The sequence below is a fragment of the Candida oxycetoniae genome (genome assembly GCF_023343755.2).
Source record: "Candida oxycetoniae strain CBS 10844 chromosome Unknown scaffold1, whole genome shotgun sequence".
NCBI classification, from domain to species: Eukaryota; Fungi; Ascomycota; class Pichiomycetes; order Serinales; family Debaryomycetaceae; genus Lodderomyces; species Lodderomyces oxycetoniae.
This window is the reverse complement of record NW_026055370.1, coordinates 480,249-494,969: the sequence shown is the minus strand read 5'-3', so window position 1 is coordinate 494,969 and position 14,721 is coordinate 480,249. Positions and strand designations below refer to the sequence as shown.

The 14,721-nt window shown below is 39.0% G+C and overlaps 3 protein-coding genes across 3 annotated transcripts; 2 read left to right on the top strand and 1 right to left on the bottom strand. All coding sequences in view use genetic code 12, as the record gives it.

Annotated features, from left to right (window-relative positions):
* Nucleotides 1–85: 85 nt before the first annotated feature.
* Nucleotides 86–8,941, top strand: UTP20 (Utp20p; the record flags this gene model as incomplete). The annotated part of the gene is made up of 3 exons (XM_049322815.1): nucleotides 86–115; nucleotides 197–607; nucleotides 1,484–8,941. 3 exons carry the CDS (start codon nucleotides 86–88, stop codon nucleotides 8,939–8,941), a joined length of 7,899 nt encoding a protein of 2,632 aa, XP_049181395.1.
* Nucleotides 8,942–8,977: 36 nt separating this feature from the next.
* KGF56_001667 (uncharacterized protein) lies at nucleotides 8,978–10,295 on the bottom strand (the record flags this gene model as incomplete). Its single annotated transcript, XM_049322814.1, has 2 exons — nucleotides 8,978–10,155; nucleotides 10,256–10,295. 2 exons carry the CDS (start codon nucleotides 10,293–10,295, stop codon nucleotides 8,978–8,980), a joined length of 1,218 nt encoding a protein of 405 aa, XP_049181394.1.
* A 1,484-nt stretch (nucleotides 10,296–11,779) lies between these two features.
* Nucleotides 11,780–14,002, top strand: KGF56_001666 (uncharacterized protein; the record flags this gene model as incomplete). The annotated part of the gene is made up of 1 exon (XM_049322813.1): nucleotides 11,780–14,002. The coding sequence occupies one exon, from the start codon at nucleotides 11,780–11,782 to the stop codon at nucleotides 14,000–14,002; it is 2,223 nt and encodes a 740-aa protein (XP_049181393.1).
* Between the last annotated feature and the right edge of the window lie 719 nt (nucleotides 14,003–14,721).

Below are 14,721 nucleotides of genomic sequence, written 5' to 3'. Positions count from 1 at the left end.
TTCTGCAACCTCCTAATCAGCTCCCTTGTGAGTCCTACCTCAGCAAAGTATATACTCAACAAGTTGAACCCTCTTCAATGTAACAATGGGCGGCTCACATTTGGGCATCGCTTGGGTGCTACCATGAAATATGTCACGTGGTGTATTTTCCTACCATCTAGTGTGGTTATGTGACACGTGACACTATCGAGCAAAGCGAAATAGTGTCGATAGTGTTACTGGCTGGAGACACTATCGAGCAAAGCGAGATGGCGTCGATAGTGTTACTGGCTGGAGACACTATCGAGCAAAGCGAGATGGCGTCGATAGTGTTACTGGCTGGAGACACTATCGAGCAAAGCGAGATGGCGTCGATAGTGTTACTGGCTGGAGACACTATCGAGCAAAGCGAGATGGCGTCGATAGTGTTACTGGCTGGAGACACTATCGAGCAAAGCGAGATGGCGTCGATAGTGTTACTGGTCAGAGACAATATCGAGCAGAGACACAGAGACACTATCTCGCTCTGCTTGATAGTCTCGATAGTCAGTGCCGGTCACGTGACACAATCGATTGTGGACCAGTACTGACCGGTAACACTATCGACGCCATCTCGCTCTGCTCGATAGTGTCTCTGACCAGTAACACTATCGACACTATCTCTCTCTGCTCGATAGTGTCTCTCACCAGTAACACTATCAACACTATCTCGCTCTGCTCGATAGTGTCTCTGACCAGTATCACGTGATACACCATTTCGCTACCATTTATTTCAGTCAAGATTGACAATGTTTGCAACAAAGACTACTATCCAAGGGAACGCAAAAGTGGTGGATACTTAACCATCGCTCTGCTCGATAGTGTCGCTAGTCAGTGTTGCTCCACTATCTTGCTTTGCTCGATAGTGTCGGTCTTGGTGGAATAGATATCGGTGAATAGGTTGACGCCTTTGGTGTTGTTTCACATTGACGTATTCGTTAGTATTGGTCACACGCACCCCGTGCAAAACATGCAGCCCTTGGCTCCCAAGTCCAACACACTCAGCAAGAGTATTCGTTCTATTTCTGGTGATCCACTGATGTCCTGGAGTAGATGTGCTGTTGTGATGCACTGATGTCCTGGAATACTACACTTTTTCCTTTGAGTTTACCTGGATGCAGAACCCGTCTAGACCAACCACTGTTGCGGCTTTTTACCCCCTGGATCCACGGCTCAACGTGAGCACTTGCCTTTCTATCCTCATGGCATGGTCTTATATAAAAGATTGTTAGAAGAATGGCAACATCGTATAATTCTGATCACGTGATGCACCATACTTGGTAACATCTATCTTGGTCACGTGCCTCGATGATCATCTCAAATTTTTTTTTTTCAATTTTTTCAATTTTTGGTAAACTTGATGGTCTTGTTGGTTAAAGTGTTTGGTCAAGGTTATGGCAAAAAAGGGATGGGTTATAGGAAGAGCACGGAGTCACGCAGGCGGCATGCGTTCAAGTCCTTTAAGGAACGAGTAGAGTCGATAAAAATCGAGCCGAGTCGAAAACTCGGCAAACGAATCCATGATGAAGTAGAATCATCTCACCTTTTAACAACGTTAGAATACTGGAAAGAATTGAATCTTTCAGGTGTATTCACCAAGGTAGTAGACGAGATCGAGGAGGTATGTCAGTCATTACCACAAGTGCTACACCACCAGCAACGCATCTACAGGGTCATTCATGATGCCGTCGCCTTAAACGATATCCATTCACTACAACCTTTACTTGAACTCTTGTCACAATTTGTTCATGATTTAGGCCCCGACTTTTTGGTTTTTTACTCAAAAACCTTGCACTTGTTGACCAAAGTTGCTCTTTTGCAAAACCCCAACGATTTCCAAAATAACAAAAACACTTCAAACTCGTTGGATTGGATTTTCAATACGTTGGCATTTATTTTCAAATATCTAGTCAAATTTCTTATTGAGGATTTGGAGCCTACATTTGTTGAGCTTGTACCATTGTTGAAGTTGACTAATAGAGTATATATTTCCCGATTCTGTGCCGAAGCCTTATCTTTTTTGATTAGGAAACTGGGGCTGGAATCGTTGACCAAATTTGTACAATATTGTTTAAATGATCAAGATATTTTGGGAAATGACAATTATTGTGAATCACTAAAAATAATGTTTAGCGAATCAATGAAAAATACCAGCGGCACTTTCCATACCAAGGCCAAGATTATTTTATCCACTATAGTGGAGTGTGTCGTGTCTAGTGCACTCCTCGATACTCAACCAAGACTAATTGGTTTGTTGTCGGATATCTTATTGGACGTGTTGCACCATGGTGGAGTTGAAGCTTGCGAGAACTTTTATCAGCTAGTTACTTCAACTTTAGAGGACTTGCTCAAAATCAAACAAGACGATGAGCTCAAATCGCTTAAATTGCTAATCTCGTGTCAGGTTTTATTCACGCTATGTTTTGCCGACTCAGGTAGCAAAGTTAAGGATTGGACATGTGTGTTGGATGTGGTGGACAATATCATCACTAAAATGTCTCATCTGGCGACGTTATCAAGGGAATTGATTGAATCATTTATTTACCTTTTGGTGATTATTTTCAGAAACGTTGATATGCAAATTCTTTTAAAGCGCCAGAAGCGGATCTTTGATGCTGTGCTACTGATCAATGCAGGTGATGATTTCTTACTTTTTGCAGAGTCAGGATTGGCCGTTGCAGGAAAGAATTTGCGAAATTTCGGAATCGCAAAGTACATTCAAGAGTACATCAATAAAGCTGATGGTCCTGAAAAATTAAAACGAGTGGTTTTGTTTTTGGAACATACAAAGCAAAGCAACCTCTTTATTGACGATAAGTTTATTATTTCGAAAAGAATTATTCAAGAAATAAGCATCGCTTCCATAGCCGATATCGAATCTGAAAAGTATTTCGACTTGTATTGGAAACTATTGCTATTCCAATATTCAGAATCGTGTGAAATCGATATAGATATACTCAAAAACTTACTATTTAGCCTTCCAAGTACTTTGCAAGGTATCGAGATATCTCCTTTGGTCCTTGATATACTATATCAAAAACTCACTACTAACACCACTACATTATCCTCCACCGCCACCACCAAAGAGATTATAAACTTCCTTGATAAATCCTTCAATCAACTCAACAAGTCCTCTAATTTCCTTCTGACAATGACAAAGATTGTTGAATTTGCAGAGGATCCAAATATATTCATGCAAAGAGCTTTGGACTGTTTATACTTGCCCAACCATGAATCAAGGGAAAACGCAGTAGCGTTGATTTCCAAAATCTTATTGCTTGACGGAAAAGAGCTGACCAGTTTGCTTTCTCAAATCAATATAATTGAGCAAATTCCATTAACCATTGATACCAGTCGAGATATTCTATTGAGGGTGCGAAATTTAGTAACTGATTTTGCAAAGGATATCAAACCTAGTCAATTTGATAAAACAATAATCGTTAATTATTTATTTGGTTTGCTATCCAATAGATTCCAGCCATGCTGGAAAGCTGTGTATGAAACAATACCTTTAATTTCACATATTTGCAAAAATGAAATATGGCAATTGGCATATTCTATATTGACAAGAGATTTCTCAGATAACTCACAAAAGAGAAAAGAGTTTGTGAGTATTGATAGCTGTTTGATCAACTGGCAACCAAGAAACCACAAATTACTTCACAATTTCCAATACTTTGAAACAACGTTTTTCAACTGTTTTCGAAATATTGATAATTCAATCACCGAAATCTGTCAAGAATCTACAAATAGAAACCAGTTCAATTCCTTTTTAAGAACAAATACTTTACAAGCATTGAAGGCTGCTCCATCAGTGGCAGACATCCCCAAATTGGTGCCCCTTGTCGTAAATGGCGAGACTGAAGATCATCAACAACAAGACTGGTCTAGGAACGATAAAAATGAATTGTTAGCTCTTTTTGCTCAGTTTAAAAACTTACAGAAGAAAAGTGGAAGTAGAGAATTGTATGATTACATGTTGATGCTATTGTCAAGCACTCATTCCAAGACACAGCAATTGGCAATTGATGTTTTATTTGCATTTAACGATCCAGTAATCAACAAATATAAAGATAACTTGAAAAACCTATTAGATGACATTACATTCAGTGACGAGATTTCTACATTCATAGAGACGATGAATTTTGAAGACGACAAATCTGTACTCATGCCACTTGTCATTAGGATACTATTTGGTAAAGTTCAAGGTAAACCAAGAAGTAATAGTAAACAAGGTAACAAGAATGCTGTGATTTCCTTTTTGCCCAATTTTGACACAGAAGATATATTATCGTTTATCGAAGTTGGTGCAAACAAATTAGAGTATGCTAACTATTTCAATAAAAAGGTACCCACAGTGAGTTTGGGACTAGATAAACTGGAACTAAAAAGAATGACTGGGTTTATTAGTCTCCTTCAACAGATTTATGAAGTATTGAGCAAAAATTATGCCAAAGTGTTGCAAGCTACTATTCAGCCGTTAATTTATTCGCTTGTTTCAGCACAGAATAGGCTTGACACGCCGTTCAATGAGGATGATGAGGATAAGGATATTATTGAAAAGATTGCGAAAAGTATAAGACTGAGTGGAATGAGATGCCTCAATGAATTGTTCAAGATTTTAGGCTCCGAGTTTGATTGGAGTGATTATGTTAATTTGATTAGTGGCCAATTGATAGAACCAAGATTGGTTAATTTTGCAAATGAAAATCTACAACAGCCATCTGCTGTATTGATACTAATGTGTTCGTGGATTAATCAACCAAATACAATTCCATTTCTATACGTTAATGACTTTGCTGCTGTCAAGGCAATTTTGTCAATTTTGGGCCATGATGGAGCTAAGGAAGCTGTTTCTGCAAGTGTTTTGAACTTTGCAGTCGTGGCATTGGAGAAGCGAAATGAATCGAATGATGATTATTTTACATTGCTTGCTATTGTTGTGGACTCTTTGTTACATACATTACCTTCTACAATCAAACGGATCTATAATCCAGAGGTTGGCTCTTTAGCTATAAGGACTCTTTTGTTGATGATTCAAGGAGAGTACATTGATAGTAGAGAAACCAAAGGTACACTTATTGATGCTTTAACGTTTGCACTTGAGAAGAGCAATTTACAAATTGATATAAAGGATAAGTCAAATGTACTTATTGCGCTATCATCACTATTGGTAAGTTATGATTGCACATTTGATGAAATATTACCCTTATATAGAGTTGTTTCAAAACTAATGAGAATATTTGCAGCTAAAGAAATTCGTGAAACACTTGCTGGATGTTTGGAAACTCTTGGGGGTAAATTTGAGCATTTGAAATTAGTTGCTGATATTATTGCTGGATTGAATTCATTCACTACAAGAATGAATGAATACGATTTTGAGAGGCGATTGGAATCTTTTAGATTGGTTAATGAAGAGTATTACACTACTTTTGACGTGACACAATGGTTCCCATTGATCAATTGTGCTTTATTTTTCATTAATGATCGCGATGAATTGGCAATACGTGTTAATGCAGGGTACATGTTGAAAAGGTTTGTAGATTGTTATGCGGGCAAACCAACTATTGAAGAAGCTGCGCCTTATGTTCATTTATTGAAGGACACTATACTTCCAGTTTTAAGACTTGGAATTAGGAAAGATAATGAAGATGTTCAAAGTGAATATATTTCAGTTTTGGAATACATTGTTGATCAAAACAAGTATTTCACTGAGTTGAGTGATTTGCGAATCTTGTTAGGCAACAAAGCAGAAAAAGAAGGAGAAGAAGAAGAAGGAGGAGGAGGAGGAGAAAAAGAACAAGTTGAAGGTGGCGAAGAAGAAGGATCTAGCTTTTTCCAAGATATCAATCATGTTCAATTGCATTTACGGTACCGTGCAATAAGAAGATTGACAGAGCAAAGCGGACACTTGAAAGGTAACAGCATATCTCATTATATTCTACCAATTGTTGAGAAATATGTGCTCTCCAAGGAGGAAAAATACAGGAACATAGGATTGGAATCCTTGGAAGCTATATCGGTATTGGTTCAATCAGTGACATGGAACCAATATAAGGCTATCCTCAAGCGATACTTGAGTAATCTCAAGGATGGAGCAGAAATGTTGAAACAAAAAGTGAACTTAGTAGTTGCCATTTCAGGAGGTTTGAAAAAGATTATGAATAAGGAAGAAGAGGCAAAGAATATAGTTTCGCAGGATGAAATTGACGACTTTATATTAAGCGAGATACTACCGACTATAGTGAAAATATTGCAAGTACGTAATGACGATACGATTGTTGCTCGTGCGCCGTTGTCTGAGGCAGCGATTAACTTTGTTTTGTGTTTATCGCCAGAGAGAATTGAAGGGGAATTGCCGAAAATCTTGACGAGTATGTGTCAAGTTATGAGATCGAGATCGGAAGAGTTGAGAGATGCAGTGAGGAAAAGTTTAGGTAAGATTGCAGTGGCCTTAGGTGCTCGTTATTTGTCATTCATTTTGAAAGAATTGAAGGCTGCGTTATCTAGAGGTTCCCAGATTCACGTATTGAGTTACACAGTACATTACCTTTTACAATGTATGGATAAGCATTTAGTTCATGGGGACTTGAACGAGTCAATTAGTATGATTATTGAAATAGTAATGGAAGATATTTTTGGAGCTGCTGGGCAAGAAAAAGATGCTGATGGTTATACAAGCAAGATGAAGGAAGTCAGGTTCAAGAAGAGTTACGATTCTTGTGAAATAGTTGCATCAAACATTTCCTTGAACCAGTTTGGCGAATTAATTGAGCCAATTAGATTATTACTTCGAGAGTCAATCACTCATAAAGTTCAAGTTAAATTAGATGAGCTTTTAAGAAGATTATCGAATGGGTTGAATCATAATTCTGAAGCAGCAAATGTGGAAATATTGCACTTGTGTTTTGAAATCTTTTCAATGTCATCATCATCAACAACAACGACAACGGCACCAGCAACAACCATTAGTGCTACGGAACAACATTTTTTGACCACGTTGAATAGAAAGACCAAGAATCATGTTGACAAATTGCTTTGCGAGCAAACTATGCAACGACTTTCACTCGAGCTATTGAGAACTGCAATATCTCGCCATGAAAATTTGTTGACTACTGCAAATTTAGCAGGATTTGTTCCTCTTCTAGAGAAAGGAATAAATTCTGAGAATGAAAGTGTTGTTTTGGCGTCATTGAGAGTTTTGATGATTGTTATTCGTTTGCCTTTTGATGAAGAGATACAAGGTGTTTTAAAAACATGTGCAAGACGAGCAATAGTCTTGATTAAAGATTCTCCTAGTACTAACCTGGACCTTTGTCAAGCAGCATTGAAATTCTTGGCTACTACAATAAAACACAATCTGAAGGTTGTTTTAAAAGATTCTGCAATTAGCTATATATTGACTAGAATTCAACCGGATTTGGAAGAGCCCAATAGACAAGGATTGGCATTTAATTTCTTGAAGGCTGTTGTGTCTCAGCATATGCTATTACCCGAATTGTATGATGTGATGGATAGTGTTGCTAAGCTTATGATTGTGAACCATTCAAAGGAAATTCGAGATATATCGAGATCGGTATTCTTCCAATTTCTTATGGAATACGATCAGAGTAAAGGGAGATTGGAGAAACAATTTAAATTTTTGGTGAAAAATCTAACTTATCCAACGGAAGAAGGTCGTCAATCTGTGATGGAGTTGATTCATTTGATTATTGGTAAAGCAGGCACTGATTTGTTGAGCAAACTAGGGTCTTCTTTTTTCATTGCCCTATCGAATGTCATGGTATCTGATAGCTCGTCAAAATCGAGGGAAATGGCGAATACTTTGTTGACTCTATTGGTTAAGAAATTACCAAAGATCGGATTTGTCGAGGAATATTGTGCAGCATGGTTGAAACAGTCTACGAACCTGTTGTTGAAAAGATGTGGTTTCAGTGTATATAAATTGTTGATTGCTACTTTCGGACTTAAAAAGAACAATAGCTTGGATACGTTGGCGATATCCAATATTCAAAGAATTTTAAATCAATCCAAATTCACTGAAGAAGGCAATGATGTTGAGTGGGAGCTTTTATATGCTAGTATCTCAACATTCAGTACTATTGCAACATCAGCCAAGGATCAAATTTTTGACAATAGGTTTAAGAAAATTTGGCAAGGTGTCATTGATTGTTTGTTATATCCCCATTCCTGGATCAGGCTAATTACATGTCGATTAGTTTCTATCTTGCTTTCAAATTTGACTAAGAGTAAACTTGATGGTGATGCTAACGGCGATGCTAATACTGCTCAATTGGAAACCATTGCTACAAAACTAATCCATCAACTAAGAACACCATCGTTGTCCGATGATTTGGCCAATCAGTGTACAAAAAATCTAGTGTCTATTGCAATGAGCTGGGAGTCGCATGGCACAACATTAAACAAGGGAGAAAATGAACCACTTGTTGCAAATGACTACTTAGTTGGACGAGTTTGTAGTATAGTTCGACAAGAGAATGTTCAATCCCTGCTTGCTAAGAAGGCTGCTATCAAGTTCCTAGCCTTCTTCATACAATTAACTACGGAAAAGCGAGTTGGTAAAGTTTCCGAAATGATTATATCATCATTATACAATTTCACCGATGCTGATTATTCGGCATCATTGGCAGACGATGAATTAACCAATATTAGTTTGGAAACATTAAACATAATCAAGGAAAAAATAGGAGCCACGGAGTACACAAGTTTATTTGCGCAAGTAAAGCAGCAAGTGAACTTACGAAGACAATCAAGAAGAGCGAAAAAAGCCCAATTAGCCATCACAGCACCAGAGGTTGCATCAAAGAGGAAATTCAAGAAACATGAAAGAAGTCGTGAAAAGAGGAAACATGAACGTGACGAAAATGGTTATTACAAGCCAAAAAGGAAAAAGAATAACTAATAGATTACGCATTTTTTTATAGTCGACCGTCAAAGCTTAAACTTGGGTATTTTCTTCTGTTTTCACTTCTACATTTTCTTCTGCTTTTGCTTCCACATTTTCTTCAGCTTTTGCTTCCACATTTTCTTCAGCTTTTGCTTCTACATTTTCTTCAGCTTTTGCTTCTACATTTTCTTCAGCTTTTGCTTCTACATTTTCTTCAGCTTTTGCTTCTACATTTTCCTCTGCTTTTGCTTCCACATTTTCCTCTGCTTTTACTATGACTGGTGATTTCTCCTCTTGTATTGAATGGTCATGCTTGTCAGCCGCATGAGTGGCATCAGCGGTTGCAGCAGCATCAACGGCTGGAGTAGCATCAGCTACATCTGCATCATCAGCTGCAGAATCGACAACGGCGGCCTCTTTTAGTTTCTGTCGTTTTGTCTCCTGTTCCGATTTATCTTCGTCTTCCGCATCAGCTTTTTCGTGTTTATATATCTTCCGATAATACTCAGCCATTTCCTTTTGGTACCTAATTCTATCATCTTCATATAGTTTATAGTATGGTTTTCTACCTTCTTCATCCAAGTTTTTCCACGCTTCAGTCATTGTCTTTGACAAATCCTTTGTGTTTCCCAGATCTTCTTGTCTTAGTCTTTCCTTTTCTTGTTCACAAAATATCAAGTACGAATTAGTAGGACGTTTTGGTAAATCTGGATCTCTGGTTTTAGAGTTTTTAAACGATGATTCTGGAATTTGTTTATTCCCGGTGGATTCCACTGCTGCTGATGCTGCTCCTTCTCCTTCTCCTTCTCCTTCTCCTTCTCCTCCTCCTGCTGCTGCTGCTGCCGAAGCTGCCGAAGCTGCTGAAGCTGCTGAAGCCGCTGCCGAAGCCGCTGCTCCTCCCGCTGTTGTGTTGGATCCACCACTTGGCGGCTTGAGTATTAATCTTTTGCTTGTCCTTTTACTACTCGACCCATTCTTTGAACTCTTAACCAATGTATCATCTAAAATATTAGGTGTTGGCGGACCTGCCATTTCTTCAAAACTCGTTATTCCATCTGGAATGTGCTGAGCTCGTTCTTCTAACCGTTCTAGTAAAATAGAATACTCTAGTCTCAATCGACGAATAGATGCCATTGTTCTGCTTAATGCAATTGTGGCCACCTCGTTAGTCTCTTCAACTTGGGAAATTCGCTTCTTTAATTCCTTGCATTTTGTTCGTAATCGGTCCTCTGGTAAAGGGTAAAAGGTTAGTACTGAAACAGAAAAGCTGCACAAGTAAGGGGGAGGTATACCCCCAACCCTACTACTTGTGTACACTTGAGAACATACCCTCACTTTCTGGGATTATATCCTTCGGTGCTGCTCTCATAGCGGTAGGTATTGGTGGTAGAATTGATGGTATAACTACTGTTAGCTAACAATGTTATAATACAAGGTTCCAATTTTTTTTTTCAATTTTTTTTCACCATCGCCGAAGCAAACCGCCGTAGCAGGCGGGAGATGGGCGATACCGCCGTAATGAGGAGTTAAACTGAAGTAAGTGGTAGGTGGTACCGCCGTAGCAGGAGGTAGACGGTACCGCCGTAATGAGGAGTAAAACTGAAGTAATAGGTGGTAGGTGGTACTAGCCTATCACTGTAAAAGTAGTTTAGTAATGTAAAGGTAGAAAATATGCTACGAGCCCTGTTGACAAGGTGGACCTTATATTTTATCATAGTGTGTAAACTAAAAAGTAGTTGTAAACTTGAGCTCTACTAAGGATCGACAGAGTGGCTCCACTCTGACATAGAGTAACTCTCCCTTACCGCTTACAACGTCCTGCCTTTCCAACACTATCGAGCAGAGCGAGATAGTGGAGCAGCACTAACTAGCTTCTACTATCAACACTATCGACACTATCGGACAGAGACATAACGTCCTGCCTCTGTAACCGAGTAGTTCCACTTTCCATAGATATAACGTCCTGCTCTTTTTTTGAGTCCTTCCATCTAAGTGGTTCTATTCTGACAGCGCACACTGACCCAGTAGCTTCACTCTTATAGCGTAAAGTGTCCTGATATTTGGCTCCACCCTGACAGCTTACAACGACTTGTTCCTACTGAGCAGCTCCATTATTACAATGTACAACACCTTATCCATTCAACTGAGTAGTTCCACTTTCACCACAGCATCCTACTCCTCTAATTAAGTGGCTTCACTCTGACAGCTTATACTGAGCTACCCTTTCCATTTAAGTAACCCCATTCTAACAGCGTACAGCGCCCTGTTCTCTCCAGATGAGTATCCCGCTTCTACTATATTCAGCGCCCTACTCTTTTAGCTACTCTTACCACGTACAAAACCCTACTCTTTCAACTAACTCATCTCTCATATCCTACTCCTACAATATCCAGCGTCCTGTTCTCTCCAGCTGCCAGAGCAGAGGGACTCAGATAGTGAATAGAATCGTCTTTGGCACCGTTACAGACACCCAGAACGTCGTTAGAAACACTCAGATAGTCAATGGTGCTCCACTATCGAGCAAAGCGAGATAGTGTCTCTAGCACCATGGTGTTGCTAGTCAATGGTGCTCCACTATCTCGCTCTGCTCGATAGTGGAGCTCGATAGCGTGACTCGATAGCGCTACTAGTCAATGGTGCTCCACTATCTCGCTCTGCTCGATAGCGGAGCTCGATAGCGCCACTTTCGACCCCTCCCCCGCAAAACGAACCTGTCAAAATTGATATGTTAGGCGTTTGAGTGCGGATAAATGAAAAGCCGCTATAGGAACAAAATTGAAACTCAAGTTTTTCAATCGGTGTTAATGGAAAAGGCTATAGGAGAGAGGAAGAGAAGGGAAGGGAAGGAAGGAAATGGCTGCTGTTAAAGAGCCTTATCTATGGTATAGAGACAAGGATAGTTTGAAAATAGGAGAGGTCAACAGGTATGTTGTACGATATGCGCGTTATCCTGACCATAAGATCAAGCAAATATACTTTAGACTTAAAAACATTGAAAATACTGGGATAAGAACGGTTCATTTGATTAGTGGACCTTTTATACTTTATTGTCATGTTATTCCGTGTAATTACAACTCGCGTCGAAAGTTTGTGCCTGATAACGCACAAGAGAACCCCGAGTTGGTGTTTGAGAACCAAATTAAACCTAATCAAACATTTACTGTTACGTTGCTTCTTAACAAGAATTCCCTTTTGGGTACGGCTGAATTAGAAGATGAGCAAACGACGGTGGAGTATTTCCAATGGGAGATCGATGTTATTTCTCAAATCGTTATCACCAGAAAGACCACTGTTGATTATGATATGATGATTGGTGACGATTTGCAATTTATGAAAAAATTAACCTATAGCGTAGTTGAAAAGGCAATTTCTAGTATTGGAAGTAACAGCGATTTCAATAACAACAACAACAAAGCTGAGATGAAAATTGATCAAAAGCACACCAATAATCATGTTTTCAACCCGCTGCTCTCTGTGATGAAGAAGAATACAGAGGATATTTGGAATAGTCCACCTTCAAAACCGTTGGAGCCGGTACATTTGATAATAGTAACTCATGGCATTTTTTCAAACCTTACAGCCGATATGCTATACTTGAAAGATGTGTTGGAATTGAAGGTTAAAGAGAATATAATGGTGAGAGGGTTCCGTTACAATGCAGGTCGAACAGAAAAGGGGATAAGAAAACTAGGTATTAACGTTGCGAATTTTATTGTGGATTTGGTAGAGAAGTTGCCTTACAGATTTGATAAGATTTCTTTTATTGCTCATTCCTTGGGTGGAGTTGTCCAGTTGTATGCAATCAAGTATATCTTGCTTACAAGAGGTGTTGAGTTTTTCAAAAGGTTAAATATTGAGCCAGTTAATCTTATATCTTTGGCTAGTCCCTTTTTGGGCATATTGAACGAGTTGAACTTTGTTATATCTTGGTTTTTGGATTTGGGAACGCTAGGTAAAACTGGTCGTGACTTAACTTTACTGAAGCATATTCCAACTTGGAAAGATATTGATTTGGATGATCAAAAGAAAAGAGATACTTTTAAGCCTGTTTTGGAAACATTACCTAACGATCCATTGCAAACATTTTTGGGGGAATTCAAACGTCTTACTGTTTATGCCAATGCAATCAATGACGGTATTGTACCATTGAGAACGGCGGCATTGTTATATTTGGATTATGAAGCACTAGGGGACGTAAACACGTTGAAAAGGACCAAACACGTTACTGAACATCCTGAATTGGAGAACGATCATAACCATGATGTTGAGAGTATTGAAAGCGGCGATACAGTACTGGAAGTACCTGACGACGAAGGACACACTGATGCAGAAAGTTTGGGGACTAAGAATAACAGTAATGAAAAGAGGAAGCTCATGGATACCCTGCGAAAGCAATCGAATCAAGGAAAACATTCTTTTAAGTTTGCTACTCATAAATACTTTGACTTTCTAGATTTGAGCTCTCCCGGTGAAGCAAAAAAATCTAGGCGACAAAAAAGGTATAGAAATTTCACCATAAAGGGATCCAAGACACTTGGTGATGATGAGAATGAGGAGGAAAACAATGAAGACAACTCTTCTGAAAATAGCGATGATTCAGCGCCATTGATTATCCCACCAAGAGCATCAGCGATTGAGTCTGCATTAAATACCCTAATTTGTCCCATTCCGTCGAATGAGTTCATTATGGAGCCCGAACTGAGACATCCTGTGATTTTCCACGATAGATATTATCGCCTTGACAAATCCAAAGAAAACGAGGGCGAGAAGGAGAATGAGAAGTTGTCTTGGTTTTTTGAAAAGTTTTTCAAGTATCGCGGGAGATACAAACTACATAAACAAGTTGTTATTGCTAACAAGTATCATACTGATAAACTAACCTGGAGAAAAGTATTGGTCAATTTACCACCCGATGCGCATAATAATATAATTGTTAGAAGAAGATTTGCTAATGGATATGGATGGGGTGTGATTAATCATTTATGTGAGAATTTGTTTGAATGTAAGGGAAATGATGAAACTGAGAAGAAGGTGGATTTGGAAACTCTGCCTGATGATATAAAAGCGAAAATATAAAGATAAGTGTGTAGCTGAAAATATGAAGTGCTAATTGAGTGCCAATTGGGGGCCAATTGGGGGCCAATTGAGAGCAAACTTACGAAGCTCTGCATCATTTCATCATAGAACTTCAAAGACCAAAGTGACACTATCGAGCAGAGCGAGATAGTGGAACAGTATTGACTAGAGATAACAAAGTATCCGAGAATATCCGAGAATACTCTTGATAGTGGCGTAACAACCACGAATGGTATATAAAGTTGACCTTTTTCACAAATGATATACAATGTTGACCTTTTTCGCAGCCAAAAAAAAGAGTATCACGTGTATATCACATGTAAAGCAACACTATCGAGCAAAGCGAGATAGTGGAGCACTCTAGCTGCTACAGACAGTATATTCACTTGTGTTGGAAAGTATACTTATAGTCAGTGGTGGCAGTTAGTGGTGGCAGCTAGTGGTGGCAGCTAGTGGTGGCAGCTGGTAACAGTATTGAACAGTATTGAATAGTACTGTACAATATCGACACTATCGAGAACACTATCGAGCGACACTACCGAGCGACACTTTGTAGGCACTAATACACTATCGAGCAGAGCTCTAAAATACAGCTAGTGTTGCTCCACTACCGAGCGACACTATCGAGCAGAGCGAGATAGTGGTGCAACACTTTGTAGACACTAGTACACTATCGAGCAAAGCGAGATAGTGGTGCAACACTTTGTAGACACTAGTAC